Source organism: Mobula hypostoma, chromosome 5, assembly GCF_963921235.1.
Source record: "Mobula hypostoma chromosome 5, sMobHyp1.1, whole genome shotgun sequence".
Classification (NCBI taxonomy): Eukaryota; Metazoa; Chordata; class Chondrichthyes; order Myliobatiformes; family Myliobatidae; genus Mobula; species Mobula hypostoma.
The window spans coordinates 75,527,338-75,554,063 of record NC_086101.1 but is presented as its reverse complement, the minus strand read 5'-3'; the positions used below and the strand labels follow the sequence as shown (position 1 = coordinate 75,554,063).

At 44.7% G+C, this 26,726-nt stretch overlaps 1 protein-coding gene across 4 annotated transcripts in view; it reads left to right on the top strand.

Annotated features, from left to right (window-relative positions):
• The window catches only part of rif1 (replication timing regulatory factor 1), a 94,019-nt gene that overhangs the window by 56,428 nt on the left and 10,865 nt on the right, over positions 1 to 26,726 (top strand). For all 4 annotated transcript variants that reach the window (XM_063048573.1, XM_063048571.1, XM_063048575.1 and 1 more), the window contains exons 27-31: positions 4,184 to 4,326; positions 6,095 to 6,184; positions 6,881 to 6,938; positions 7,688 to 10,453; positions 20,093 to 20,251. In XM_063048573.1, the coding sequence (XP_062904643.1) occupies positions 4,184 to 4,326; positions 6,095 to 6,184; positions 6,881 to 6,938; positions 7,688 to 10,453; positions 20,093 to 20,251 (3,216 nt within the window). The remainder of the gene's footprint in view (positions 1 to 4,183; positions 4,327 to 6,094; positions 6,185 to 6,880; positions 6,939 to 7,687; positions 10,454 to 20,092; positions 20,252 to 26,726) is intronic.

The window sequence follows — 26,726 nt, the reverse complement described above, 5'->3', positions numbered from 1 at the left end:
GTAAGCCCGTGCCACTCAATTGCACTCACGCACTATTCAGTAATTGGTCACTTTGGAACATGGGAGGAAACTGGAGCACTTGGGAAAAAATCCACGTGGTCATGGAGAGAACATACAGACTCTTTACAATGATGAGGATTGAACATGCTATAGAGTATTGCTAACCACAGCACTACCATGTCACCCTAGTTTTACTGACCTGTATGAGCACTGCATGACAAATCTAACCCTTCCCTCTCACACAGTGCATAACCCTCCAATTTTTTCTACATCTATGTGCTTATCTAAGTCTTTTAAACGTCCCTATTTGTAACAGTCGCTACCATCTCACACTGTCTCAACCTGACAGCGTGTTCCAGACACAAACCACTCTCTTTGTTTTTTAAAAAAAGACATAAACTACTTCTGACATGTCTCCTGAATTTTCCTCCACTCACTTTAAATGGATGTCCTCTAGATATTGTCATTTCCACTCTGGGGTCAAGGTTCTGTCCACTTTATCAGTCCTCCTTCTAATCATACCACCTTTATCAAGTTGCCTCTCATCCTCATCCACTGCAAAGAGGGAAAACCCTAACCCACTCAGCCTTTCCATGTAAAACATGTTTCCTAATCCTGGCAGCATACTCATAAATCTCCTCTGTAGCCTTGAAAGCTTACATCTTTCCTATAATGACACTACCAGCACTGAACACAATACTCCATGTGGTCTAACCAGAGTTTTATAGAGCTGCAACATGTCCTCGCAGCCTCAACTAATGAGGGCCAATGCTCCATCGGCTGTCTTAACCATACTGTAAACTTTTGCAGCAACTTTGAGGGACTTATGCAGTTGGCCCCTGAGATTTCTCTGTTTTTCCGCACTGCTAAGAATCCTGCCCTTTGTACTCTGCTTTCAAAATCAATCTTTCAAAGTGGATCACTTCACAAGCAGGCTTATTCCACCGAGTCAGGTGGGACTACAACTGGAGGTCATGGGTTAAGGGTGGAATGTTTAAGGAGAACATGATGGGAAACTTCCTTCACTGAGGGTCGTGAGTGTGAAACGAGCAGCCAGCGCAAGTTGTGGATGAGATTTTGATTTTAAGAGAAGTTTGGATGGGTATGGAGGGCTATGGTCTCGGTGCAGGTTGATGGGATGAGGCAGATTAAATGGTTTGGCATGGACTAGTTGGCCAAACGGCCTGTTTTTGTGCTGACTGTGACTTTTCCATCTGTCGTTTCTCTGCCCAGCTTTGCATCCTTTCTATATCCCTCTGTAATCTGACAGCTGTTACACTCCACAACACCACCAATAAGACCACAGATATGGGAGTAGAATTAGGATATTTGGCACATTGAGTCTGCTTCGCCATTTCATCAGGCTGATCCAATTTTCCTTTCATCCTCAATCTCCTGCCTTCTCCTTGCGGCTCTTTGTGCCCTGCCCAATCAAATGTATTAAACTCTGCCTTAAGTATACGTAAAGACTTGGCTTCCACAGCTGCCTGTGGCATCGAGTTCCACAGATTCACCACTCCCTGGCTAAAGAAATTTTTCCTCATCTCTGTTCTAAAAGGGCACCTTTCTATTGAGGCTGTATCCTCTAGTCTTAGACTCTCCCACTATAGGAAACATCCTACCCATATCCACTCCATGAAGGCCTTTCACCATTCAATGGGTTTCAATGAGGTCTCCTTCTGAATTTTAGTGAATACAGGCCCAGAGCCATTCAATCTTGCAATCATTTTTGTGAGCCTCCTTTGAACCCTCTCCAGCACATTCTTTCCGTGGCCCAAAACTGCTCACAATACTCTCAAATGAGGCCTGGCCAGTGCTTTATAAAGTCTCAACATTACATCCTTGCTTTTATGTTCTAGTCCTCCTAAAATGAATGCTAACATTACATTGCCTTCCTTATCACACTCAATATGCAAATTAACCATTAGGAAATCCTACGCAAGGTCTTGCAAGTCCCTTTGCGTCTTTTTTTTGTATTTTTTTCCTCCATTTAGAAAATAGTCAACCCTTTCATTTCTTCTACCAAAGTGCATGACCACACACTTCATGATACTGTATTCCATCTGCCAGTTCTTTGTCCATTCTCCTAATTTGTCTTAAATCCTTCTGTATCCTCTCTACTTCCTCAAAACTACCTGCCCCTCCACCGAGCTTCATATCGACTGCAAACTTTGCAACAAAGCTATCAATTCCATCATTCAAATCATTGGCATATAACGTGAAAAGCATCAGTTCCAGCACAGACCCCTGTGGAATACTGGTCACTGGGAGCCAACTAGAAAAGGCTCCCTTATTTCCACTCTTGGCCTCCTGCCAATCAGCCACTGCTTTATCCGTGCTAGAATCTTTTCTGTCGTACCATGGGCTCATAGTTTGTTAAGCAGCTTCGTGTGGCACCTTGTGTAATCTGCAAACTTGCATAACTATCCCTTCCACTCCCTTATCCAAATCAATTGTGAAAATCAGGGAGCATTGGAGCCCCAGAAGAGATCCCTTCAGAACACTACTGGTCACTAACCTTCAGGCTGTATATACTACCTTCTATGGACAAGGAAATTCTAAATATATGCAGTCACATTTCCATGGTACCCATGTCTCATGATTTTCTGAACCAGCCTACCATGGAGTACCCTGTCAAACTGAGCTGCCAAACTGAATCCAAAATTAGGTTGGTGATGGGAAAATGAGAGGTAATAGCAGAAGGGTGCTGTCTGATTCAGTCTGACCAGTGGCACTGAAACCCTTGTTTGTCATATCTTGCACAAGTATCCACACGCACAAACAATTTGGGTGTAAATATTGGGCCTGTGTACAGTAGCTTTGCAGATGACATTGTTGGTAATGTAGGATGCTGGAGAAAGCTGCGGTTACAACAGTATCCTGTTGTAACCTTAGATGGGAAGTTCTGAGAGCACTGGCAGATTAAATTTAATCCTGGCATGTGCAAGGCAATACATTTTGGGAAGTCGAATAGGAGTTGAGTACCTTCGCTCCATCTAGCAAACATTCCCTGTGGCCAAACATTTTAATTCCCATTCCCATTCCAACATGTCAGTCCGTGGACAACTGTTGTGCTACAGTGAGGCCACACTCGGGATGAAGGAGCAACACCTTGTGTTCTGTCTGGGTAGCTCCAACCTGATGGCATGAATATCGAATTCTCCTTCTACTGCCTGCTCTGACCTCTTCCCCCTTTTCACCTGCCTAACACTTCACCCTGAGTTCCCTCCCCCCTTCCCTTTCACTTATGGTCTACTCTCCTTCCTCTGATTCCTTCCTTTCTAGCCCTACTCGCCTGACGTCACCTATCACCTTCTAGCCATCCTCTGTCCTTTCTCCCCTGCCTTTTTTAGTCTGATGTCTTTCCCCCTTCCCTTCCAGTCCTGAAGAAGGGACTCAGCCTGAAATGTTGCGTGTTTGTTCCTCAGAGACTGCCTGATCTGCTGAGATTTTCCAGCATCTGCAGAATCTCATGTTCAAATAGGGGTAGTTCATATAGAGTAAATGGTAAGGGCACTAGGGAATATTGCTGAACAAAGGGATTTCTTTTGAGGGGGGGTTAAAATAAGTGACAGCACAAATATAGAGAATTGGAGGGGTCTGAAAGCATGCTTTCCTTTACATTGTGGTATAGAGATGAGGTGTTAAATTCAATCTTTATAAGATGCTTGTTAGATTGTATTTAGGGTTGCACAAATACGAGAATGTAGTTGTTCTGGAGAGAATGAAGAGATTAATCAAGATGTTATCTATATTGAAGACTTGATTTATGATGGGAAGGTGGTGAACTTTTTTTTTCTTTGAGCAAAAGAGCCTGAGAGTAGGACCTGATTTAAAAAAAAATAAATAAATAATATAAGGCATAGAAAAGTTAAGGTGGTCAGAATATTTCCATGGTAGGGATATTTAAAAAAACAAAAAAAAAACAAAAAACAAGAGGGCATAGATTTAAAATCTTGCAATAGTTGATATCTAAAGCATGGTGTCAGAGGTGGTGGTGGAATTGAATAAAATCAGATACGTATCTAAGAGACACTTGGACAGAAACTCAAGTTAGCATGGCATGGACATTATGCGTTAAAGGGGGCCTGTATAACTCTATAATTGATCTAAATCGTTGAATGAGTTTCCAATAGGCACATTTGTCTCTTTCAAACAAAAATAACCTTTTTCTTTTATCTAGTTGAAACTAGATTTCTCTCCCAAAACTCCACGGCGTGAATTTCTTCTGGAGGAGGAACAATCATTGGACTTTGTCTTTATACCACCTGAACCAAAGCAGAGGATACTAACCGAGCATCAGAAAGAGGTGTTGCAGACAAAGAGGCAAGTTAAAGAATCTGGTGGTCAATATTTTCTTGCCTTGTTTGTTAAGGATGTGTGGGTGGAATGGGCTTTGCCTTTTCACCATTGGTTGGGGGTGAAAGTTATTTATTGAGATAGAGTGGGGAATAGGCCCTTCGAGCCACGCTGCCCAGCAACCCCCCAATTTAACCCTGGCCTAATCATGGGATAATTTACAATGACTAATTAACCTATCAACCAGTATGTCTTCGGACTGTGGGAGGAAACCTTGCAGTTCACAAGGAGAACTTTAAGCTCCTTACAGGCAGCGGCAGGAATTGAACTCTGGTTGCTGGCACTGTAAAGCATTGTGTTAACCACCACACTGCCGTTCTGCCCCAGTGGAAAATATTTTACCAGGTCTACTTCCTTGATGCTGTGTTTTGGCCTTTTGGTATGGGGTTTGTTTTACCACTCTAAAGGCTGACTCATACTTGTGCATACTAGCTTGTGCCATAGTCTAGGCAAGTGGGCTACGCCATTGTGAGCATTTATACTTGTGCGTTGGTGTGTCTGCTTCTCTCTGCAATTCACCACCAAAACGTTAGTTGGCGGTGGGGTTTCTATGCTACTGTGAGTTTCTTCGTGTTGAAACTCAACATGAAGAAACTCAAACTTCAAACAACGGCAGCTGAAACTGAAGGAGGGTGAATTTTCTGTGCTTGTCCGGCCACTGAGAGACATGGATGACAAAATGCATTTCAAATATTTTCGGATCTTGGCAGGTAGATTTGATGATTTGGTTCATCATCTCCAACCATTTATTTTGCATCAGTGTACGCACAGTATACTCAGAGACTGGCAATCACCATTCGAGTTTCAGCTTCAGGTGGAAGTCAACAGGCTGTAGCAGCTAGCTACAAACTAGCGTCAAGCACAGGGTCCTCCATCATTTCGGAGGTCTGTAAAGCTTTATGAAAAACACTGCAGCCAGAGTTCCTTCCCTGCCCTTCAGTCACCCAATGGGAAGCTATTGCAGCGTAGGAGGAAATGTGATGCCACTAAGCAGACCAATCACAGTTGTTGCGGTCTGCGTCGCCGCAACGCGTAGTTACATTTTGGGAGAGGTGCGCGTTAGGCTACAGCGTAGGGTTCACGGCTACACCGTACCTACGGCATACATTTGATACACAAGTATAAATCAGCCTTAACAGTAGTTACAACCGTACTGTTCCACAGCAAGACGTACAGTCTATTTCCAGTAGCCTCATTTTTAATTACTTTAGTTCAGAAACACACTGTGGGGATCTAACACTGTAAACACAAAGAACTGCAATTGTTGGGAATCCTGGAGCAACACAAAAGCTTAGAAGAACTCAGCAGGTCAGGCAGCATCTATGGAGAGAAATGGACAATTGATGTTTCAGATTGAGACCCTTCATCTGGACTGGCTTGTTTCCCATCACGCTTGCTCTCTCACTTTGTAGTTCACTGAAGGGTCATTAATCTACAAAGTTAACCCTGATTTTTCTCCCTGCAGATGTTGCTTTGCTGCTGAATTTTTCCAGCATCTTTAAAAAATTATTTTTCAGATTTCCATATTTGAATTACTGGTCTGTATGTGACTTTAAACCTTTCTGGGTGGTTAAACGTCTCTTTTGGCTTGAACGGGGGTTAGTGGTGGGTGCAATTGGGGATGGTCAATACATGCTGCCATTACCAGGAGCATTCCCATCCCATGAATAAATAGGGAAAAATTAATCATTTTTAAAGGGCTTGTTGATTTGAAAATTTATTTCCCACAAAACAGGACTGACATTCCCGCAATGTACAATAACTTGGATGCGTCCCAGGATTCTCACTTGTTTTCCCAGCATGCAGAGTCTCAGGAAGGAAGTCTGTAAGTAGATCATCTTGCATGGTATCTAATAAACCTTTAGTTGGCATGTTATAACGTTTGTTAATCCCCAGAGTTCCAGTAATGTGATTGAAATTTCAGTTCGTGCAACCTTCGTATTCTTTTAACGAACCCATACCATCAAAAATAATGCAAAGTAACTTTAGCAGGCCATAACAATCAGAATTGCCACTGTGATGTGGATTGGGCAAATGTATGCTGTAGCTAAGTAATTTGTTCAGGTTAGCTTTAGTGTTAAAAGATTTCCACTACTGTTCAATTATCTCTAAGCTTTATTCAAGTTATGGCACAAATAGACCATTTATTCCAGCTGGTCTATTCCAACTTTATTCCATAGTCATTTTGCTGCCCCCTCCATTTTAATGCTATTATTTGTTCTTCGATTTCTTTTCTGTAGTTATTTAATTACCCTTTTAAATCTACTCATGCCATTATACTTTCAATAATTTTCCAGTTGTAGTATTAATATTTTATCTAGGCTCATCACATTTGAAATGAGTCTTCCAAAAAAAAACCCAATATTGTCCTAGTATTTTTATAGAAATGACTCTGGCAATTGCATATTTTAATTTTAATTTTGTAAGTACTAGATAATGAGTCATAAGTTAGTGCAACAAAGAGCCCTCGATTGCTATGCCGTTAATTGTGCTATCTCTTGACCCTCCCCCAATCTTTCAGAGAAAAATTGGCAGGAAAAGTTGAGCAAGTGGACAAAACTTCTGACAAGAAACAGCAGGTGAGTTATTTTACTGCAGGTAATCAAAGCTTTTAAATGATTATCTACATACTATATGCAATCTGCAGAAAATGAAGGGTGAATATTGGGAGCTCTGACTTGATGTGCATGAGCACTTGATTTGATCTGAAAACAGATAAGCTGCTCTTAAGATTCAACACGATATTACAAGTGGCTCAGCTTAGAATGACCTTGCTGTACCTCAACTTGGGCCTTAACCCTTGGTGTTCAACAAGATGGCCTATTCTGAAGCTCATGAAATGAGTAACAAAGAACTGCCAAGACTTTTTCAGATCTTCTATCTTTTTTTTGTATCAGTGTAGTTTGGTATATAAGTCTAATCTTCAATTAAATTAATACTCTTCTGATACATAGTACAACTTCAAATATAGCTTATTGATTAGTATAGTTAAGGCAGTTCGTGGCCATACCTTAATTTGAGGTGAAAACTGCTCTTGGATCAAAAATTAGTTTAATGGAAGACTAAGCAGATGGGTGTCTAGATGAAGATTGCAAAATCCTGAAACGTGTGTGCATCAACATAAAATTTAATTGGAATTTGGTGCAATGAGTTATCATTCATCTAAATTCTGGGTGTCGAACAGGTTGAAGGACTGATTGTGGCACAGGATTGATCCGACTCGGGCCTACTTAAAGGAATGTGCACATGTTGTTTGGAAAGTGTTTTAATTTTGATCCTACTTTGTTCTTTGTAAAAATTTTCAAAAATATATTTTTTTATTTTTTAGGCTGACAGTGTGGTAGCAGAAAGTGAGGTGATTGCCCCAGTTACAACTGAAGAAGGCACTGGAAGCATATTGCTTGATCAAGAAAAACTGCAGGATCCTACTGATCAGGAGAAAAGTGGAATTCCAATTTGTCTAGATTCTAAAGGTTCTGATGGCAGTGACGAACAGGAGGAAACTAGAAATGGTGCAGCAGTTTCCCCATCAGACTGCATTAGGGGTGACGTTGAAGCAGTCAGCCATGCAGATGTCAGTGGCAGTTCCACCTCCTCTGAAGTTGTCTCTGGGACACCACAAAAAACCAGCAGTCGTCGGCAGTCATTTATCACGCTGGAGAAGTTTGATTCTTCTACCCCGTGTTCCTTCAGCAAGTCGCCAATAAGTAAATTTACTCAGGTAGCTGCTAAAGCTCCTGTTCCTCTGCAGGGTGAAGTAATGGAGGTGGAAGATACACCACAACTTGAAGTGGGTAAGGTTTGCCAGGAGGTCTCTCTGAACACGTCGCTCTCTAGGAGTAGACGAAGTAGACGCTTAGGAAATAAAAATGAACAGTCAGTCATGGAAAAGCCAACCAAACGCAACAAGACTTCTAAAAGTATGAGGTCTTCTGAAGAAGAGTCATCTGACATCAAAGAAAATTCTTCAGCTGATAATGTACATACATCAAAAGAAAGCGATTTGCCTGAGGTTGACTGCAGCCAGAATTCTGAGTGTCAACCAGATAGTGAACAACCAGTAGTTGTTGGGGAGAGAAAGTTGGCTTCTGCTGTCATCTCAAAGGAAAATCCATTATCAGAAAGACCTCCAAGTATGCAAGATGAGGCTGATGAACAAAATTCTAGAACACCACTAATTAAAACACGAAGGCAATCTTCTAGGAAGCATTTGGAAGTGACAGTGACTGATCCAGCTATTAAAAAGGTAAAAAGTGAGAGTTGCAAACTCCGTAAAAGATCACAAAATGATGGTGTGGAGTCTCCTCAGAATGGGTCCTCTGGGAGTGATGAGTTGACAAAGGAGGAAGATAATAATTCTAAAACTTCATCTGACAACTCAGAAACCAAAAAGAGCAATGCTTCAAAAACTAACTCTCAAGAACCTCTTGGCAAATGCCGTCCTCGCTACCTCACTCGTAGGTCGTCCCAAGGCCTATCTGAAGCAGAAAACAGCTGTTGTGATGTGACTGAAACTGAGAGTTCTGAAAGCAGCTCCAAGCCTCAGAAAGGGCCAAAGAAAAGGAAAGTATTCAAGGGAAAAACAAAGACAAAAGAGCTGTCTCCTGAGAGCAGCAAGACAAAAACAGCAAAGGAACACAAACTAATGATGGGTGGTCAGCCATGCTCAGAAACTGAAACTGGTGAGGTTAAAATTTTGAAGGAAAAAGAGGTGGAGCATCAGGATGTATCAGCGACACAAACTGACGATGCAAGTGATGTTAATCCTGTGCAGAAAGCTATGGAGGTTCAGGCAGTTGAAGAGTCAAGTGTAGAGATGGATCCCAAAATGGACCCAGTAGCATCTGATGAGAGGGAACAACCTGAAGCTGTTGAAAATGTGAAAGTCGCAAGTAATTTGGAGCAGTGCAAATTTGAAGAAGCTAGCCCAGTGGTCAATGTTGAACCTTTGCCTTCTGAGGCAGGAAATTCATCTTTTGAGATGTCATTTAGTGATTGCTCAAATCCCCCGCATGAGCAGCATATAGACAAAAAGGACCAGCAATTAAAAGGGTGCCATTTGAGAAGTAAAAGGACACGGAAAACTAAAAGCTGTGATTGTTGCCAGAATCCCTTGCAACAGCATGGGAAGTCGCTAGCTGAAAGCAAAGAAAATACTGCCAAGCAAGATTCGCATTCTGATGGGCAGAAAGAGCATAATTCACACCTGATTTTTTCCACATCTTCTGCAGAGAGATTATCAGAAGGTTCTGAGTTGATTAACACTGGAACTGATGACAATGGACCGTGTGCATTCAGCACACCCATAAATGAGAACAGTGCAAAACATCCTTTTGGTCCATCCTTCAGTACAGTTACATCCAAAGGGGATTCCAGTGAAGAAAAATGCATTTTACCGGGCTTTGAAGCCTCTGCAGAGCAGAAAGTGGAGCCACGTTCTGCAGAGCAAAAAATAGAAGAAGCTTTGCATTGTGAAAAGAATGAGCAAGTGGAAGTGATGGAGGCAGGGGACACTGCAAATCAGAAGTGTCACATGTCAGAACCAGTAACTGAACCAGTGCCAGTACCAGAACCAGTTACTGATAATGCTGGGGAGCCTGCTGCTTTGTTAGGTGAGCCATCAATGATTAAAGAAGCTCAAGATGACAGCTGTGTTTTAGACCACGGTCAAGTGACTAAAGCAAGTGAGTCTGCCCCACTTGACAAAGTGACTGATGTACTGGCTGGACCAGATGAGAGTGAAGAGATGAGTGCTGTCAACATGTCTATGCAAGGTGAACCGGAAACTGCAGTGCAGTTCAAAGATGCGGAATCTGGCGAAAATGAAGAGTCACAAACCGAGGCAGAAATAACAGCAGCAGTTGATCTCCCCAAACCGGTGATACCTGATAATAATGAACACAAGTCAGAGCAACTCATGGAATCACCACAGAAGATAAAAAATGATGGCATGTTTCTGACAGGTTCAATGCACAGCCCTTCAGGAATGCAGGCATGTTGTGTCTGGTCACCTACAGCCTCACCTTCCACAAGTATTCTTAAGAAAGGAATTAAGAGGCAGACTGAAACTGATTCTCCTTCACCACTGAATAAGGTATGTAGCCCCCTGGTAAGCCTCAGGTTCGCTCAGCTCACTTTTGTCTAGGGGGAGCAGCCTTTGGCCCCGCCAAACTGGGTAATCAAGTTTGTGTGGATGCTGTGTGATGTACCCCACCCCGCCAAATAACAGATAGTACACCATATGCGATTAAATGATTACACTTTATAGATCTTACTGGAACTATAGAGATAAAATATAAAAGGAAAGTAAAAGGCGCTAAACTTATCAGAGTTCAACCACTTTGTGCACAACCATTGGAGCTCAATTAACGGGGTCCTCTTTCCACCATTTGATCTCCTCCGACCTCCTCGACCCGCCGCCTGGGACCAACCATGGTGGTCGACCAGACGCTCCACAGGAGTCTGTATTCATCTCCTCTCCTCGCCGAAGACCCTGAGCCATGGGATCCGTCCCGCCGCCCAGCTTACAGCTTCGCGTTTCCTCTCTCTGTCCCCATCCACCTTCTGCCCTAAAGCCCGCGAAACAATAGCTTACAGACACACAAGAAAGAATAACATCTATCCCAATTGGTTAGCAAATGAATACAATGCTCTTATCAGTAATATAACCCAAACAAACTGCGAGAGAAAAGCACTTTCTCAGCAGTTAACGTAACAAAGAAGGCATTTTATTCTAACATAACAAAGAAGCCATTTTTATTAGCTTTGGCAGTAACATAAAAGAAGAAACTCCTTACAGGTAATTGCATATTAAGGTTTTCAGCTTGGAAATATATGCTTGCCAATTTGGATTTGACAGGCTGAATTATGAATATTACATATTTTGCCCTTGGTCTGTACTGAATTGACTAATCTTCAAGAAAGTGTCTGAAATGCCTGCAGTGTCTTCTTGGGAAATTGATCATTGTATTTCATTGACCCTTGTTTGGTGAAATACGTACACGGGCTTGGCTGTTTCTGATAGATTATTGGGCTGCTCACACACTTGAAGAATGGTAGCTTCTGCCATTAAAATTGTTGGTTGTGACATGTACTGAGATGCGTTGAAAACCTTGTCTTGTATACTCTCCAAATGTCAAGTTATTGCAGTGTATTGAGGTAGAACTGGATTTATAAAAAATCAGAATGCAGAATAAAGTATAACATCTGCAGAGAAAACATAAGATGCCAGCCATAACATAATTAGACCATAAGACATTGGAACCTAATTAGGCCATTCAGCCCATTGAGTCTACCATTTGATTGTGGCTGACTTATTTTCCTATTCTCCCTTCCATATGGTACTGGTACTATACGAAAGTCTCGGGCATATACAATGCCTACAAGAATCACCCCCCCCCGGCCCTGGAAGTTTTCATGTTTTATTGTTTTACGACATTGAATCACAGTGGATTTAATTTGGCTTTTTTGACACTGATCAACAGAAAAAGACTTCCTTTGTGTCAAAGTGGAAACAAAGTGATCTAAATTAATTACTATTATAAAACACAAAATAATTGCTTAAGTATTCACCTCCCCCTTTTATTATAACACACCAAATCATCACTGGTACAGCCAATTGGTTTTAAAAGCCACGTATTTGTTAAAAGGAGATCACCTGTATGCTGTCAAGGTATTTCAATTGATTGTAGTAAAATTACACCTGTAACTGGAAGATCCAACTGCTGGTGAGTCAGTATCCCGGCAAAAACTACACCATGAAGACAAAAGAACACTCCAAGCAAATCCACGTAAAAGTTATTGAAAAGCACAAGTCAGAAGATGGATACAAGAAAATTTCCAAGTCACTGAATATCCGTTGGAGTACAGTTAAGTCAATCATCAAGAAATGGAAAGAATGGCAGCTTTAAATCTGCCTATGACAGGCCGTCCTCAAAAACTGAGTGACTGTGCAAGAAGGGATCTAGTGAGGGAGACCACCAAGAGACATATGACAACTCTGGAGGGGTTGCGGGCTTCAGTGGCTGAGATGGGAGACACTACACCTACAACAAATGTTGTCTTGAGTATTTCATTAGTCACAGCTTTATGGTAGAATGGCAAAGAGAAAGCCAACTTTGAAAGAAGCTCACATGAAATCTCACTACTCTGAAGTCAGATGGAAGAAGGTTCTATGGTCTGATGAAACCAAAATTGAGCTTTTTGGCCATCAGACTAAACACTATGTTTTGCCTAAGCCAAACACCACACATTATCAATAACACACCATCCCTACTGTGATGCATGGTGGTGGCTGCATCATGCTGTGGGGATGCTTCACTGCAGAAAGCCCTGGAAGGCTTGTGAAGGTAGAAGGTAAAATGAATGCAGCAAAATACAGGGAAATGCTGGAGGAAAACCTGATGCAGTCTGCAGGAGAACTGTGGCTTGGGAGAAGATTTGTTTTCCAACAAGACGATGGCTCCAAGCATAAAGCCAAAGCTACACAGGAATGGCTTAAAAACAACAATTTCCTGGAATGGCCAAATCAGGCCAGACCTCAATCCAACTGAGAATTTGTGGCTAGATTTGAAAGGGCTGTTCACTGACGATCCCCTTGGCAATCTGACAGAGCTTGAGCAGTTTTCTAAATAAAAATAGGGGAAAATTGCAGTATTCTATCCACAGAGACTCGAGGCTGTAATTGCTGCTAAAGGCGCATCTACTAAATACTGAAGGGGTGAATACTTATACAATCAATTATTTTGTATTTTATATTTGTACTTGATTTAGATCACTTTGAGATGTTTTCACTTTTACACGAAAGAGAAATTTTCTGTTGACCAGTGGCAAAAAAAGCCAAATTAAATCTACTGTAATTCAATGTTGTAACAAGTAAACATGAAAACTTCTGGGGGCGGGGGGGAGTGAATTCTTTTTTTAATAGGCACTGTATAGCTAGGGTGCCCAAGACTTTTGTATAATACTGTAGTTGTCAACATGGAGTGGAGAGTTTGTAAATCTGGCTGGAGCAAAGGATGTTGGGAATAGCGAGGAATGGTGTGGGACAGATGGCAGAGGAAGGCCGGGGGTGGGGGGTGCAGACACACCCAGTTCTGAGCCACCAGGTGAAGTCATTTGTTTCTGAACAGTGTACTGAACATTATAGAATGATTTCCCCCTTCCTGCCTCTTTCCCACTCTCAGTCCACAATGGAGGCCCAAATCAGAACCAGGTTTATCATCACTGACATATGTCATGAAATATGTTTTTTTTTCCCCCCAGCAGTACATTACAATACATAAATTTACTACAATAATGTGCAAATATCTTGGACACCGTAGCTCTGTCTGTGTATGTATATCCCTTTAGAACAGATGACAAGGGATTTCTTTAGCCAGAGGATGGAAAATTGATGCAATTTATTGCCACATAATGGATGTGGAGATCAAATCATTGAGTATATTTGAAGCATTGGTTGATAGGTTCTTGATTAGTAAAAGCATCAAGATAACAGGGAGAAGGCAGGGGAATGGAAGATAATCCAATCATTAATTAGTGGATTGTAGCAGTGGCTACACACAGCGCGAGAATAACCACACGGAGTCGGTGAGTTAGAGTTGCGATGAAAGAGATTTATTCAAACTTCACGGCCTGCTTTAAAGCCTTCCTGTTCCCGCCATCCCTGGGCGGGACTGCTGTGGGGAATGCATATTCCCAGACCCTTTCTGCGCGCGGGATTTTCCCCCTGCTGGTGAAGACGGCCTGGCGCCCTTTTTGGGGCCGGCCCTCTGCCTGCGCGCGCTGTTGTGAGCTGGTTCGTGTGTGCCAGAAAGTGGGTCACCACATAACCTCCCCCCCCCCCCGCCAGAACCGGCGATACCTCCCTCAATGTCCACAGTCTGGATCAGCCTCTGTTTGGGAGGTCTGCCCCTGCGCCGCGGTGCCTGAGCCTGGACCGGCTGCGCCAAGTCCACAGGGGGCGGTTTGAGTCGGTCCACCGTGAAAACCTCCTCTCTCCCCCCAATGTCCAGCACGAACGTGGACCCATTGTTCCTGATCACCTTAAACAACCCCTCATAGGGCCGCTCTAGTGGTGCCTGGTGTCTGCCCCGTCGTACAAAAAGAAACTTACAGTTCTGCAGGTCTTTGGGTACGCAGGTCGGGCTCTGTCCGTGCTGTGAAGTGGGGATGGGGGCCAGGTTACCGAGCCTCTCCCGTCGTCTGTCCAGGACTGCTGTGGGTTCTTCCTCTTGCCCCCTTGGGGCTGGTATGAACTCTCCTGGGACTACTAGGGGTGCGCCGTACACCAACTCGGCCGACGAGGTGTGCAGATCTTCCTTGGGCACCGTGCGGATTCCGAGCAGGACTCGGAAGCTCGTCCACCCAGTTAGGCCCTCCAGGTGGGCCATGAGAGCCGATTTCAGGTGACGGTGGAAATGCTCCACTAGTCCGTTTGACTGTGGCTGGTAGGCAGTTGTGTGGTGTAGCTGAGATCCTAAAAGGTTGGCCATAGCCGACCACAGGCTGGAGGTGAACTGGGCGCCCCTGTCGGAGGTAATGTGGGCTGGTACCCCGAAGCAGGCTACCCAGGTTGCGATCAGTGCTCGGGCGCAGGGGACTCAGAGGTGGTGTCAGTGAGCGGGACTGCCTCTGGCCATCTGGTGAACCGGGCTATCATAGTTAGGAGGTACCGCACTCCTTGCGACACTGGCAGGGGCCCCACGATATCCACATAAATGTGGTCGAACCTCCGGTGGGTGGGTTCGAACCGCTGCGGCGGAGCCTTGGTATGCCGCTGAACCTTGGCCGTTTGGCACTACATGCACGTTTTGGTCCATTCACTGACCTGCTTACGAAGTCCATGCCACACGAACCTGTTGCCGACCAACTGGACGGTTGTCCTGATGGAGGGGTGTGCTAAGTTGTGAATGGACTCGAAAACCCGCCGGCGCCAGGCTGCTGGGACGACGGGCCGGGGTTGGCCGGTAGCTACGTCACACAGTAGGGTCCTCTCACCTGGGCCTATGGGGAGGTCTTGGAGCTGCAAACCGGAGACTGCAGTCCTGAAACTGGGGATCTCAGCGTCTGCCTGCTGTGCCTCTGCCAGTGCTGCATAGTCCACCCCCTGGGACAGGGCCTGTATGGTAGGTCTGGAAAGTGCGTCCGCCACGACGTTGTCCTTTCCAGAGACATGCCGGATGTCCGTCGTGTACTCGGAGATGTAGGACAGATGTCGCTGCTGGCGGGACGACCAGGGGTCGGACACCTTCACGAACGCAAAGGTAAGCGGTTTGTGGTCTGTGAATGCGGTGAAGGGCCTACCTTCTAAGAAGTACCTGAAATGCCGGATTGCCAGGTATAGTGCCAATAGCTCCCGGTCGAAAGCACTGTATTTGAGTTCAGGTGGTCGTAGGTGTTTGCTGAAGAACGCCAGGGGTTGCCAGCGACCCTCGATGAGTTGTTCCAGCACTCCACCGACCGCTGTGTTGGATGCGTCCACTGTGAGGGCAGTAGGAACGTCCGTTTTGGGGTGCACTAGCATCGCGGCATTTGCTAAGGCTTCTTTGGTTTTAACGAAAGCGGTTGCGGCCTCTTTGTCCCAGGTAATGTTCTTGCCCTTACCCGACATCAGGGTGAACAGGGGGCGCATGGTTCAGGCTGCTGAGGGGAGGAAACGGTGGTAGAAATTCACCATACCCACGCATTCCTGCAGGCCTTTGATTGTGTTGGGTCGGGGGAAGTTGCGGACCGCGTCTACCTTGGCGGGCAGCGGGGTTGCCCCGTCTTTAGTAATCCTGGGGCCCAGGAAGTCGGTGGTGTTGAGTCCGAACTGGCATTTGGCTGGGTTGATTGTAAGGCTGAATTCGCTCATGCGGGAGTAGAGCTGGCGGAGGTGGGACAGGTGCTCCTGCCGACTACTGCTGGCTATGAGGATGTCGTCCAAACAGATGAATGCAAAGTCCAGGTCGCGTCCCACCACGTCCATTAGCCGCTGGAAAGTCTGTGCGGCATTCTGTAGACCAAATGGCATTCGGAGGAATTCGAAAAGTCCGAACGGGGTGATAAGTGCTGTTTTGGGGATGTCGTCCGGATGTACAGGGATTTGATGGTATCCCCGGACGAGGTCTCCCTTGGAAAAGATCCTTGCGCCGTGTAGGTTTGCTGTGAAGTCTTGAATGTGTGGCACAGGGTAGCGGACTGGCGTTGTAGCCTTGTTCAGTCTGTGGTAGTCACCGCATGGTCTCCAGCCCCCCCGTTGCCTTGGGCACCATGTGAAGGGTGTCGGACCGTCGTATGATCCCCAGTTCCTCCATCTTCTTGAACTCCTCCTTTGCCAGTCGGAGCTTGTCCGGGGGAAGCCTTCGAGCACGGGCTTGGAGGGGTGGTCCCTGGGTCGGGATGTGGTGCTGTACTCCGTGTATGGGCATGGCTGCCATGAACTGCGGTGTCAGTCCTGATGGGAAATCCACTAGGACCCTGGTGAATTCGTCGTCGGACAGCGTGATGGAGTCCAGGTGTGGGGCTGGCAACTGTGCTTCACCCAGGAAGAACGTTTGAAAAGTCTTGGCGTGGACTAATCGCTTCCCTTGCAGGTCGACCAGCAGGCTCTGGGCTCATAGAAAATCCGCCCCCAGGAGTGGTTGGGCCACGGCGGCCAGTGTGAAGTCCCACGTGAACCGGCTGGAGCTGAACTGTAGCCGCACCGTGCGGGTGCTGTAGGTTTGTATTGTGCTGCCGTTTGCGGCCCTCAAGGTGAGTCCCAGTTCTCTGTTGCGGGTGTCGTAACTCGTTGGAGGTAAGACGCTGATCTCCGCTCCAGTGTCGACCAAAAAGTGGCATCCCGACTGCTTGTCCCAGACGTACAGGAGGCTGTCCTGATGGCCAGCCGCCGTAGCCATCAGCGGCGGCTGGCCCTGGCGTTTCCCGGGAATTTGCAGGGTGGTCTGCAGCGGCGAGCCTCTGTGCCCCACCGCTGGTGGTAGAAACACCATTGTTCGTTGGGCTCCTCACTCGCGTTGCCGGGTTTTGTAGGCTCTGCTGCCGGACCTGGTCTGGTCTGTCATTGGGCACGCGGCTTGGTGATCTGTGTGACGGATGCCCCTCTCTCTTTCCTGGCATTCCACAGCACATCTGCTCGGGCCGCCACCTCCCGGGGGTTGCTGAAATCTGCGTCGGACAGCAGCAGGCATATGTCCTCGGGCAGTTGCTCTAGGAACGCCTGCTCAAACATGAGGCAGGGTTTGTGTCCTTCAGCCAGGGCCAGCATCTCGTTCATTAATGCTGACGGCGGCCTGTCTCCCAAACCATCCAGGTGCATTAAGCGGCATGCTCGTTCGCACCGTGAGAGTCCGAAAGTCCTTATGAGCAGGGCTTTGAATGCTGTGTATTTGCCGTCCTCCGGGGGCGACTGTATAAACTCCTCAACTTGTGCAGCTGTCTCCTGGTCAAGTGAGCTCAGCACGTAGCAGTAGCGAGTGGACTCCGAGGTTATCTGCGGAATGTGGAATTGTGCTTCTGCTTGTTCAAACCATAATTGGGGTCGCAGCGTCCAGAAGCTTGGCAGTTTTAACGAAACTGCGTGAACAGATGCAGCATTGGTCATCTCTGGCCCAAATGTTGTTTGGGCTGTCGGGGTCACCAATTGTAGTGGTGGCTATACACAGCGCTAGAATAACCACACGGAGTCGGTGAGTTAGAGTTGCGATGAAAGAGATTTATTCAAACTTCGCGGCCTGCTTTAAAGCCTTCCCGTTCCCGCCCTCCCTGGGCGGGACTGCTGTGGGGAATCATATTCCCAGACCCTTTCTGCGCACGGGATTTTCCCCCTGCTGGTGAAGATGGCCTGGCGCCCTTTTTGGGGCCTGCCCTCTGCCTGCGCGCGCTGTTGTGAGTCGGTTCGTGTGTGCCAGAAAGTGGGTTGCCACAGGATAGTTAATATTCTATTGTTTTAGAAGGGCTCTAAGTATAAGTTTGGAGATTAGAGGCTGGTGATCTTGACATCAGTAGTGGATAAATTATTGGAAGGTATTCTAAGGACCTTGCTATATAAGGATATTTGGATAGCTAGGGCCTGATAGGGATAGTCAATGTGGCTTTCCGCATGGTGGGTCATGTCTAACCGATCTTGAGTTTTTCAAGACAATTACTAGGAAAGTTGGTGAAGGCAAGGTAGTGGATGTTGTCTATATGGACTTTAACGTAGTCCTGCATGGGAGACTGGTCAAAATGAGAGGGATCTTCACTCAGAGTGGTGTTAAGTGTGGAGTGAGCTGCCAGTGCAAATGGTGAATGCAGGTTCAGTAGTAATATAAGAGAAGCTTGGATGGGGATATGAAAGGGCTGTGATCCAGGAGGGACTTGGCAGAATATTAGTTTGGCATAGTTTCTCTGCTCTAGTGCTACAGGACTCTTATGACCTATAACTATTGACTCAAGAGTTGAAAGTTTGAAATTACTTGAATCAACTTTGCAATTTAGGTTTGGTTAAATCTTTTTTTGTTTAAACTCTAATCCTGAAACTGAGACACAGGAGACTGCCAATACTCAAATCTGGAGCAAAAAAAAAGTTTGCTGGAGTAGCTGCATGGTTTGGCAAAAGTGTACCTGCGACCAAGAACCTCACAGATTGTGACTTGACGGTCACCTGGTTCTCTTGTACAATTCATCACCCAGCAGACGTCGTGCATGTACGCAGCTTCACCTGCTGATTTCCTCAAGCAGTTTGTTTTTTTTTTAACTTTCTGCTCTATAAACATGAGCAAAAAAAGCTATTTTTGGCTGAAGTCCATTAGCTTCACTAATGTCCATTTGCTTCACTAATCTGCTTTCTTAAAAGGTTCGAGCTATTTGTGACTCGAGGTGTTTTAATGTTGTATGGTTGTCTTAGGAATGGTTTAGAGAGTAAACTGGGATTGACAGCACATTGGTGCTTGCATCTCCTGAGTCACTTTTTTTAGGAAGTGATCGAGTCTGCTACCAACGTCCTTCGATCGTAGATGATCCACAGGTCATGTGCGGTGGTCAGTACCTGGAATTCACTTTATATTTTCTATAAATTTGTGTTTTTGTATTATTCATTGAAGGAAGGTCAAACATAACCTGCATGAAATAATTTGCTATTAACTTGTTCTCCTTCCTCATCCCCCCCCCAACCCCCCCATTTTCCACTTTCCTTCCTAGTCCTGATGAAGGGTCTTGGCCCAAAACATTGGCTGTTTATTCATTTCCATAGATGCTGCCTGACCTGCTGAGTGTATTGACAGATGGAGTTCGCATTTCAAACTCATTTGTGTAGCATTGTTGCTTAGTCACTAGTATATTTTGTGAGGGATGTTTCTGTTAATAAGCCATTTTGTTAATCCACAAACTTTGGCAGCTTTTACATTTTGGTAAGAAAACTTAAAAGTATTATAAATAGCTGTATTTGACCAGACTTGCTGAAATGCGGGTTTCCATTACAAATAGCTTGGATTTAATTTGTATTAATGTTGTCAAAATAATTATTCATCGTATGATGGAAAAATCATGTAAGTGCTTTTGTGTTGAATAAGGGCTCAGAAATTTGTCGCCAATGTATAATTTGTGCTATTTTCAATAGCATTTGATAATCTAGCGTGGTGAGCTCTACCACTTAGAACTTTGGAGAAATTGGAAGCCCATTTGGTTTAAACAACTGCTTAAAATTAGTATTTTTATTTTGCATCATAAGATTCCAATTATTTTTACTAATGCACTTTTTTCCTTTTTCCAGATCCGTAGAGTTTCATTTGCAGATCCAATTCATCGGGAAGGCTTGGCAGATGATATTGATCGTCGTAGCCCAGTAGTGAGATCCCATTCTTCAGGAAGTTCCCCTGCATTAAATCACTCAATCTCTAATGGTTCTGTTCGGTCCAGTTTTCAGTACAAGGTAGGGGTCATCGTCATTCCTATCAGATAGGATACAATAGCTATTTTGCATCTCAATTAATCCTTCCAGATGGATCGAACAGTTTTTGCCATCTCTTAGAATTACTTGTGTCTGTACTTGAAATCAGCTAGCATTGTAAACATAGAATTTTTCTCTTAATCATTGTTTCCAAACCACCTTCAATTCAACTGCTATTCTCAGTTTAGAATCATAGATAATATTTTGTGGGGTTTAATATGCAAATATTAATTGAAATTGCATGTATTATTAGTGCCAACTGTTTTGGCTTTAGAGCTTCAGTATAACTCCATTCTAATGTTACTGCTAAGTTTAAACCAGTTATCTAAGATTCATATGTTCCAAGGCCCTCTTTGGGTTAAGACTGTAACATGGCTATAAGCTACCATTTTTGACAGTGACGTTAAACTAAGGACCAAATGTCAAGATGCACAATGAAGGCAGTTTTAGTGTCATCCAACATTGAAGACCAAAAGACATGGCCCATTTGACCCATTGAGTCTGATCCAACATTACATGATGACTGATTTATTCCCCCTCCCCCTCCTCCTCCCCCTCCCCCTCCCAATCAAGAATCTATCACCCTGTGCTGTCAATAAATGCAATGGCTTGTCCTCCACAGCCGTCTCTGGCAATGAATTCCACAGACTCACCACTGGCTGAAGAAATTCCTCCTCACTTCTGTCCTAAATGGACTTCCCTCTATTCTGAAGCTGTGCCCTATGATTGTAGACTCACCTATGCTACAGGAAACATCCTCTCCATATCCAATCTATCTAGGCTTTTCAGTATTTGATCAGTTTCAGTGAGATTCCTGTCATTCTTCTAAACTTCAGTTTGTACAGGCCCAGAGCCATCAATTGCTCCTCACACATTAACCCTTTCATTCCCAGAATCATTCTCACGAGCCTCCTCTACATCCTCTCCAATGCCAGTACACCAGTTTTTTTAAGATGAGGGCCCAAAACTGCTCATAATACTCCTCTGACCAATGCCATATAAAGCCTCAGCATTACATCTTGTTCTTATCTTCTAGTCCTCTCAAAAGGAATGCTAACATTGTATTTGCCTTCCTCACCGCTCATATCAAACTACAAGTTAACCTTCAGGAAGTCCTGTACAATTCCTTCTACCAAAGTGCATGATATACTTTACTACACTAAATTCTATCTGTCACTTTGCCCATTTTACAAATCTGCCCAAGTCTTCTGCAGCCTCCCTGCTGCCGCTCCGCCCATCTTCGTATCATCCACAATCCTGGCCATCAATGCTGTTTTCCAAATCAATGAGATATTACTTGAAAAGAAGTGGTCCCAGCACCAACAGCTGCAGAACAATACCAGACACCAGCAACCAACCTGAAATTCCCCCTTTCTCATGCCAGCCAGCCAGTCTTCTATCCATTTTTGTCCTGTAATATCATAGGCTCTTATCTTGTTAAGCAGCCTCAGGTGTGGCACCTTGTCAATGGCTTCTGAAAATCCAAGTAAACAACATTCACTGTTTATCTTGTAAGCAACACCAGAGTGGCATTAAACAGATTGTCATTGGTGTATATTTCAGTTGTTAACCTTTTTTAAATGTGTGATTTCACCTTTATTAACTTACTAAAAATGATAAACTGGAGTATTGTTTGCATTGTAGGATTTTGCATTTGCATTTGTCTGTTCATTAATGAAATTGAGTCAAATCATTGGTATTTTCTTTTTGGAAAAAGTAGTCTGCTCATGTTCCTGATTTTTACTGCGGCACAAAATCTATTTTATTTTTGAATGGCAGGCATCACTTTGTTTCCAGCCTACCAGGAACTACAAAAACACTTGTTATTTTGCAGCAAAACCTCCCCATTGCCTGATTACTTTCTCAACGATTTTATTGGATAGTTTTATTTAATAATTTAAAGTAAATGTAAACACGAGGCAACACTTCACCTGTAAATCTGCTGGGGTTGTCTAATGTGACAGGTGCTCCCAATGTGGCTTCCTCTACATTGGTGAGGCCCGTTGTAAATTGGGAGACTGCGTCGTTGAGCATCTCTGCTCCATCTGCCAAAAGTGGAATTTCCTGTTGGCCCAACATTTTAATTCAGATTCCCATTCCCACATAGTCATCGTCATACTTTATTAATCCTGGGGGAAATAGGTTTTTGTTACAGTTGCTCCATAAACAATAAATAGTAGTAGAACCATAAATAGTTAAATAGTAATATGTGAATTATGTCAGTAAATTATGAAATGTCCAGGACCAGCCTATTAGCTCAGGATGTCTGACCCTCCAAGGGAGGAGTTGTAAAGTTTGATGGCCACCGGCAGGAATGACTTCCTACGACGGTCTGTGTTGCATCTCGGTGGAATGAGTCTCTGGCTGAATGTACTCCTGTGCCCACCCAGTACATTATGTAGTAGATGAGAGACATTGTCCAAGATGGCATGCAACTCAGACAGCATCCTCTTTTCAGACAGCACTGTGAGAGAGTCCAGTTTCATCCCCACAACATCACTGGCCTTACGAATGAGTTTGTTGATTCTGTTGGTGTCTGCCACCCTCAGCCCGCTGCCCCAGCACACAACAGCAAACATGATAGCACTGGCCACCAGACTCTTAGAACATCCTCAACATCGTCCGGCAGATGTTAAAGGACCGCAGTCTCCTCAGGAAATGGAGACGGCTCTGGCCCTTCTGTAGACAGCCTCACTGTTCATGTCAGTCCATAACCTCTTGTGCCAAGATGAGGCCACCCCAGGGTGGAGGAGCAATACCTTATTCCTGTTTGGGTAGCCTCCAACCTGATGGCATGAATATCAATTTCTCCTTCCGGTTTAAAAAAAAAATCCCTCCTCCTCCCCTCTTCTGTTTCCCCACTGGCCTCTTACCTCTTCTCACCTGCTTATCACTTGCCCCTGGGTTCCCCCCCCCCTTCTTTCTCCTCCTCTTTCTCCTATGGTCCACTCTCCTCTCCTATCAGAGTCCTTCCTCAACAGCCCTTTACCTTTCCCACCTGTCTGGCTTCACCTATGACCCAGCTATCCTCCTCCTCCTCCCTTCTCCCTTCCCCCTTCCTTTCCAGTCCTGTAGAAGGTTCTTGGCCTAAAACATAGTATGCTTATTCTTTCCTACAATCCCTTCCTACTTATGTTTGTGGCACTTTTCACGCTCTTAAACTTTTCGATGATTTTAAGTTCCCTGGCCCCCGCCGCTTTATTTTCACCATGGATGTCCGGTCCCTATATACTTCCATCCCCCATCAGGCTCAAAGCTCTCCGCTTCTTTTTGGATTCCAGACCTAACCAGTTCCCCTCTACCACCACTCTGCTCTGTCTAGCGGAATTAGTCCTTACTCTTAATAATGTCTCCTTTGGCTCCTCCCACTTCCTCCAAACTAAAGGTGTAGCTATGGGCACCCGTATGGGTCCTAGCTATGCCTGCCGTTTTGTTGGGTTTGTGGAACAATCTATGTTCCACACCTATTCTGATATCTGTCCCCCACTTTTCCTTCGCTGCATCGACGACTGCATTGGCGCTGCTTCCTGCACGCATGCTGAGCTCGTTGACTTTATTAACTTTGCCTCCAACTTTCACCCTACCCTCAAGTTTACCTGGTCCATTTCCGACACTTCCCTCCCCTTTCTAGATCTTTCTGTCTCTATCTCTGGAGACAGCTTATCTACTGATGTCTACTATAAGCCTACTGACTCTCACAGCTATCTGGACTATTCCTCTTCTCACCCTGTCTCTTGCAAAAACGCCATCCCCTTCTCGCAATTCCTCCGTCTCCGCCACATCTGCTCTCAGGATGAGGCTTTTCATTCCAGGACGAGGGAGATGTCCTCCTTTTTTAAAGAAAGGGGCTTCCCTTCCTCCACCATCAACTCTGCTCTCAAACGCATCTCCCTCATTTCACGCACATCTGCTCTCACTCCATCCTCCCACCAGCCTCCAAGTCCAACATATTATTCTCCGTAACTTCTGCCTCCTCCAACGGGATCCCACCACTAAGCACATCTTTCCCTCGCCCCCCCCCGCATTCCGCAGGGATCACTCCCTACGTGACTCCCTTGTCCTTTCGTTCCCCCCCCCCCCCCATCCCTCCCCACTGATCTCCCTCCTGGCACTTATCCTTGTAAGCGGAACAAGTGCTACACATGCCCTTACACTTCCTCCCTTACCACCGTTCAGGGCCCAGACAGTCCTTCCAGGTGAGGCGACACTTCACCTGTGAATTGGCTGGGGTGATATACTGCATCCGGTGCTCCCGATGTGGCCTTTTATATATTGGTGAGACCTGACGCAGACTGGGAGATCGTTTTGCTGAACACCTACGCTCGGTCCGCCAGAGAAAGCAGGATCTCCCAGTGGCCACACATTTTAATTCCGCATCCCATTCCCATCCTGACATGTCTATCCACAGCCTCCTTTGCTGTAAAGATGAAGCCACACTCAGGATGGAGGAACAACACCTTATATTCGTCTGGGTAGCCTCCAACCTGATGGCATGAACATTGACTTCTCTAACTTCCGCTAATGCCCCAGCCTCCCCTCATACCCCATCCGTTATTTATTTATATACACACATTCTTTCTCTCACTCTCCTTTTTCTCCCTCTGTCCCTCTGACTATACCCCTTGCCCATCCTCTGGGCTTCCCCCCCTCCCCCTTTTCCTTCTCCCTAGGCCTCCAGTCCCATGATCCTCTCGTATCCCTTTTGCCAATCACCTGTTCAGCTCTTGGCTCCATCCCTCCCCCTCCTGTCTTTTCCTATCATTTTGGATCTCCCCCTCCCGCTCCCACTTTCAAATCTCTTACTAGCTCTTCCTTCAGTTAGTCCTGACGAAGGGTCTCGGCCCGAAACGTCGACTGTACTTCTTCCTAGAGATGCTGCCTGGCCTGCTGCATTCACCAGCAACTTTGATGTGTGATGCTTATTCTTTTTCTTTATTTTTTATTTATTACTAACAAACGAACAAAAAAAACACAGCACATCCACAAAAACCACAACCATAACAAACTGAAATCAAATTAAATATTGAACAGCAAAAGAGAAAAATATAAAAGCAGAAGTAAACATACACAGCAGAGGTGCACTGCACCAAAAAACCTCAGTCCTCACCCCGTAAGAAAGCCAAAACAGGGCCCCAAATCCTTTCAAAGATGTCCCCTCTGTCCTCATTACATAGTCTCAGTCTCTCCAGATGTAAAGTATTTGTCAGTTCTCTCAGCCACAGATCGTACGTAGGCACATTTTCCACATTTGCAGGATTAACTTCTTAGCAATTACCATTCCAAACAATACAGCTGCTTTTTCATACATATTGGCTGAAGATAGGGAGCTTGTTGCTCCAAGGATGGCTATGAGCGGGTCTGGTTCCCACCGCTTCCCAAAAGCCTCAGAGAAACAATGAAAAATACTTTTCCAGTATGCATAAAGCTTACAACATGACCAGAATGAATGTGACAAGTTACTGTTCACAGAATTACATCTATTACAAATTGGCGAAACATCAGGGTAGAAACTGCAACTTTTCTTCGGAATAATGGAGTCTATGTAGTGTTTTAAACTGTATAAGTCTGTGTCTGACGTTGACCGAACAATCAAAAGTCAGTATTACTTTAAACATAATGTTGACTTTAGGAAAACCCTTCGAATTTCTTTGGTGGGGAGGGTTAATGCAATCAAGATGATTGTACTCCCATGATTTCTTCATCTTTTCCAGTCAATTCCATGGTTTATTCCTCAGTCATATTTTAAGCAATTGGATTCAATTATTGTACCTTTCATTTGGAATTATAAAGCCATTAGAATTACTAAAAAAAAAACACTCGTCAAAGCCCAGGGAAGTAGGTAATTTTGCCCTACCGAACGTTAAAATGTATTACTGGGCTGCCCACCTATCCATTCTTGGTGGAAAAAAGGCCCACCCTCTACCTCAGACTCGTGCCCAGCATGGTTATTCATAGAGCAAATGCTTTGTGAGAGAACTTCCTTACCAGCTCTCCTTAATAGCCCCACTGCAGTTACTAAGTCACATTTTAGTAACAGCTTCGTGGTCGGCAGCACTATCAGAATTCAGAAGCAGATTCAACTCCACATTAAGGCCCCAAAAACATATATTGACACTTCGATCTGTGACAATAGTTCCTTTTTGCCTGGCCTGAGTGATACTGTTTTTTCCACCTGGAAATAGAGAGGCATCTGTAGTATAGGTGACCTATATATTAATGGAAACTTTGCCTCATTAGCCCAGTTACAAGCGGTTTACAATATCCCTGCATCTAGTTTTTTTTAAATATTTACAAATTCGAGATTATGTTAGGAAATATATACCTAACTTCGAGGTTTTAGACAAACATGGGTCCCTGGAGGCAATAAATAAATTTGATCCTGTTATTCGTAGTGCGGTATCCTATTTTTATCAGATCCTACATAATGGAGCTCGGGTGAATACTGCAGGTCTTAAAC